Source organism: Notechis scutatus, chromosome 1, assembly GCF_049901735.1.
Source record: "Notechis scutatus isolate UNSWTSFEM ecotype Mainland chromosome 1, rNotScu1.2, whole genome shotgun sequence".
NCBI lineage: Eukaryota > Metazoa > Chordata > Lepidosauria > Squamata > Elapidae > Notechis > Notechis scutatus.
Window position 1 is genome coordinate 278397532 of NC_142009.1, and position 4737 is coordinate 278402268.

Sequence of the window (4737 nt, forward strand, 5' to 3'; positions counted from 1 at the left end):
GGATGCTACAATGGTTGTATGAAAAACAATCAAGTCATAAATCACGTTTTTCAGTGCTGTTGTAGAACGGCCACTAAACGAGCTGCTATAAGTCAAGAACTACCGGTAGCAAATGGCATTGATTGCATTTAATTCTCTTTTTCTGTCATTAACTGCTTTGTTGACAACTCTTCAGAAAGCAAGTTGTTACCTATTAAGAGGAAATATGCTTATCAGCTCCTGCTGGCCAGAATATCTACTCCCTCTGTGGACTCCCAGTCACAATGGAATTTAGCAGACTCTTCATTAAAACATATTGGAAGAGCATAAAGCAAGCTGTAACTTGGGAGGGCTGACTTCTCCCACGGGATCTTGGGAACATACGTTTCCTGTAAACTGATGTTCCAATGGGGATGACCCGTTCTGGCTCCTGATGAGCCCATTTCCTTTCTTTCCCACTCAAATCTCTTTTGAGAGCAAGAGGATACGAATTCCAGATCATTCAGGCAAGATTTCCCAAGAACGGATTCTTGTTTGAAATGTACAAAGATCTAATCCCTCTTAGAACATAAGTATACGTAATAAGGCCCCGCTTGTGTACAACATCCATTTTTTTGCAGAGGAAATAATGTCGTTTTTACAATTTGTGCTCCTCCTTTCCTCAAAAGTGCCTAGGATAGCAAACTGTTTTCCTCCTTTTTTCCATTTTATCTTCATTACAATTCTAAGAGGGAAGTTGGACCGAGAGACAGAAACCGGAACAAGATCACCCAGCAATCTTCTTGTGTGTTCTCCTCAGACACGTGTTGGGAAGCAGCAATGTGCTCCTTCATAAATTCTACAGGTTATTGTATTGTGTGAAAACACCGGCATTTTTTGGATGGGAAATGGAATTTAAGTGGCAATGTCTTTATTATTCTTTTGATTATGGCTTGCAAAGTACGCTACCTTATGGCCACAACCTACAGGTCAGGTGTAGGTTTATTCCAGCTACAAAAATGTAACTTTGTCTTTTCAAGCGCAACTTTTTTTTTTTTTAATTCCGGCATTGTTTGCTCTCAGGACAAAAGAGGACCTCCCTCCTTGCCATGTGTGTCCTCTCCACAATAACAGAAACACCCTTTTGTTTAGAGTCATATACAATATTAAAGTGTATACAGTACGGTATGCGTGTGTTTTTCAGATTCAAAAACTGAAAGAGCGAGCAATTTGCTCCTTGTGAAGAAATGTGCTCCCATTTACTGTAGCTGTGAACAGACACGACATGGCTAACATTCTCTGAATGAACGAGATTAGAAAAAGAAAACTAAAATCATATGGTTTGGGTTTTTTTAGGCAGAAATCTCTCAATGTATTTTTTAACCTTAAAAATACTTTTTTTAAAAAATATACAGAACTTCTGAATGCAGACGTAGTTTACATGGCTGAATTAGATATAGACAACATTAGAGCATGTTTACAACCTTAAACTTAAATCTGATGTTCAGTGATAACAATACAAAGTAAAGTGGCTGGATGTCTTAGACATTATAGCAATTTTTTTCAACATTTTGCTTTGTTCTTTCCAAGAACGTAATCATTCCCAAAACCACATCAAGTGTCTTTCCTTGTTTAAAATACATGACTAATAGTTTTAAATATACAACATATAAAAAATATAGTGGAAATTCCTCTAAGGGCACATATTTTCATTTACTAGAATAAAGATAGCATTTTGGTCTTTTATTTTTCCTTAAAGGCCCCTGGCCTTCCTTTGTATCACCTACTAGCATATTCTTCATTGCAAAATATTGGCTTTGGGGGATTTCCTAGTTCAGTTACTGACTATGGAATAATATGCTGAATTCAAGAAACCAACCACACAGATATAGAGCTAGACAGGATCCCTGGTTTAATCGGGCAACAAACTGCAATGGAAGCAGCCAACTAAACTCATAAGCTTGTGCCGGTAAAGTCCCAGACTTGCTTCTAAATAAACATGTATAGAATTGCACAATGTGCGTTCACTGTCTTATTTACTGGTGCCCAGTGAACTAAGGGCTAGTTCATAGATTATATTTTTCTAGGAATATTTTTTTTTTCTGATGGAATTCCACAGATTAGTATCTGACATTCAGAGTTACTATCTGATTTGAACACTTGCACCAGTAAAACATATCTGTGACACATTAAAAGTGTATACATTCCAGAGGGGCAGCCATATTAGTTGGCTTGATTCAAAGTAGCAAACAGCCTTTAATTGGTCACAAGATTCATTCTGCAAGTGTATTTGTGTGTGTGTGTGTGTGTGTGTGTGTGTGTGTTTGATGCTAAGCCTAATCTGCCTATAGAACATTGCATAAAGTAGCCTTTAGAAGGACTTCCCACTTTCCCATGACAAGAAATTAATCTAGCAAAATGTGCACTATGAGTTTTGTAAGAAAAAAAAAGAATTTATTTATAAATAAGCCTGAATATCAGCCATGCCTTTCAGCATCATTAAATCCTTCAACTATATCATGAAAGGTGTCAGCTCATACTGTAAATTTCTAATACATAAGATAAAAATATAAAAAAAAACAAGGCTTCTAAAGCTAGTCCAAGGAAAGCAGTAGGCTAACCTTATTCAGCCTATTACCTCTAGTTGTCCAGGACTACAAATCTCATCATTCCAGCCAACTCAGTCAATTGACTGGGGATGACAATAATTTTTATCCAACACATCTGAAGGCGCCAGGTTGAGAAAGGCTGAACTACTTTATGAAGGAGGTTGCATAGCTGCTTTACTACTGATGTAATGCTGGAACTACTAATAGAGCTGGCTTTCACCACTTCTGGTCTGCAGCCCCAACAGATATACCAGCATAGTATTAAATATCCAATTTACTTGTTCTAACAAGCTCCAGCAGTTGTCCCAAACATCAAGGAGAAGGAAAAAGGAAGATGTGAGGACTCAGAAGATATATCTTTTAACTCTTTTTTACTCACTGCTGGAAGAAAGAGTGAAGTTGATCCAAATAGAGAAGGGTGATATAGGAAGGTCTAAAACCTTAGGGTTAACCCCATTGAAAACCTCGAGGTTTAAGACTGAACAGAGGGAGCAACTATCACATAACAGAAATAGCACAGAACTAAGTAAATGAGCATCAAATCCAATGTAGCTTTGCTAAGAACGGTCAAGAACAGATTTACTCTCCCCTGTCTTCAGACAAAAGATTGGGGTGTAAGTGAGAACATTAACACTTCTGAAATAAATTCTTTTCTGACCATGTTTACAGCAGATGACATCCAGTGTTCATTCTGGTTTAAAATCAAGAAACCCGTGTCTAACAAAATACATATGAAGCGAACAGGAATAAAACTTTGGGTCAAGTCAGAATTACTGGCCTGGGTCTTAGAGAAGCAGCCCCAACTTCTGGCCCAGGTTTGGATGTGAATTTCATAGTTACGTTCCCCCCCACCCAATAGCCCTTTGAATACCATTCTCCATCTCCTTTGCCAATATATGCGTGTCCAGAATATAGACTATATAGCTCTTTTCTATGCATTAGTTAAGTGCATCTGTATACAAAGAATTTATACACAAGAATACAAAGGAAATGCATCGGGTACATTTCAGAGAGGCTGACATACCTGAGCTCCGTTTCACGTGGCTCCCCCAGTATTTATTGATTAATAAACCATATTTGGGGAAAAAAAGGGGGGGCGAGCTAACACCGTTACAGTCTTCCCTGCCCGAGTCTTTGCCAGGAGGGCGAGGTAAAACCAAAGGCGTCTCTGAGCCCCAGGCCCTCGGAGTCCACAGCAGCGATTGGCGGGGTCCTGTGGCGGGGCCGGGCGGTTGCAAGAGAGCGAGTCCAGTCCAGTCGAGTCCGGGGTCCCGTTTCCCGCGGCGGCTGCGCGATTCTCCCACTGGCGGCCTCCGGCCCTCCGTGATCGGGGGCTCCCACGCCGTCGGTGCTGTCCGATCAGTTGCGGGGGTGGGTGGGTAGGTGTGGAGTTGTGCCTCCGACCTCCTGGGCCGGGACGAGTCCTTACGGATCCGAGCTGTCAGCGGGATTTACTGGAGCGGGAGGGTCGCCACCTCCGCCTTCGATCGGCGCCGCCGGGCGCTCTCCGTTGCTGGATCCTGGGTCGACGGGGCTGGGGGGCGCTTCGGGCGGCTGGGGCTGGGGGTGCGGCTGACCGCCGCCTCTCACCGGCTGCCAGATGAGGCTGTAGTAGACGGCCAGCACGATGGCGGCCAAGGAGACGGACAGCACGTAGGCCAGCACGGTGGCCAAGCGCACCCACTTCTTGTTCGTCTTGGCCGCCATGCGCGCCTTCTTGTCCCCGGTGTAAGTGGCCGGCTTGCCCCGCTCCCCGCCCGCCCCCGCCTCCTTCTCCTTCATGGGGGCGCGGCCCTTGGCCCGCTGCTCCACCACCCTCTCCGTCGTGCTGAGGCTCCCGCTGGGGATGCCTCACTCCCCCAAGGGACGCGCCGCCGATCACATCACGACCTGCCCGAGAGGCTGCAGGAGGCGGCGGCGGCGGCGGAGCAGATGCGCAGCGGGTGGGCCTCGGGGGAAGAGGACCGCGGTGGAGGCAGCGGCGGCGGCTCCCAGAGGCGGCCGGAGCCGTGAAGCCGAGAGAAGGAAGCCGCTGTGGCTGTGATCGCCCACCGGCCCCGGCAGGATCCCTCGCTTAACCTCCTCTTCCTCCTTCTGGTTCTTTCCCGGGGACGTCGCTCTCTGCCCGCGCCTTTCCGTCTCGCGGCGCCAGGCGCGAGGAGAGAAGGGA

At 45.2% G+C, this 4737-nt stretch overlaps 1 protein-coding gene across 1 annotated transcript; it reads right to left on the minus strand.

The window, feature by feature from the left end:
* Positions 1-3848: 3848 nt before the first annotated feature.
* Positions 3849-4445, minus strand: INAFM2 (InaF motif containing 2). Its single transcript, XM_087951723.1, has one exon. The coding sequence runs from the start codon at positions 4347-4349 to the stop codon at positions 3993-3995; it is 357 nt and encodes a 118-aa protein (XP_087807849.1). The 5' UTR covers positions 4350-4445; the 3' UTR covers positions 3849-3992.
* Positions 4446-4737: the final 292 nt, after the last annotated feature.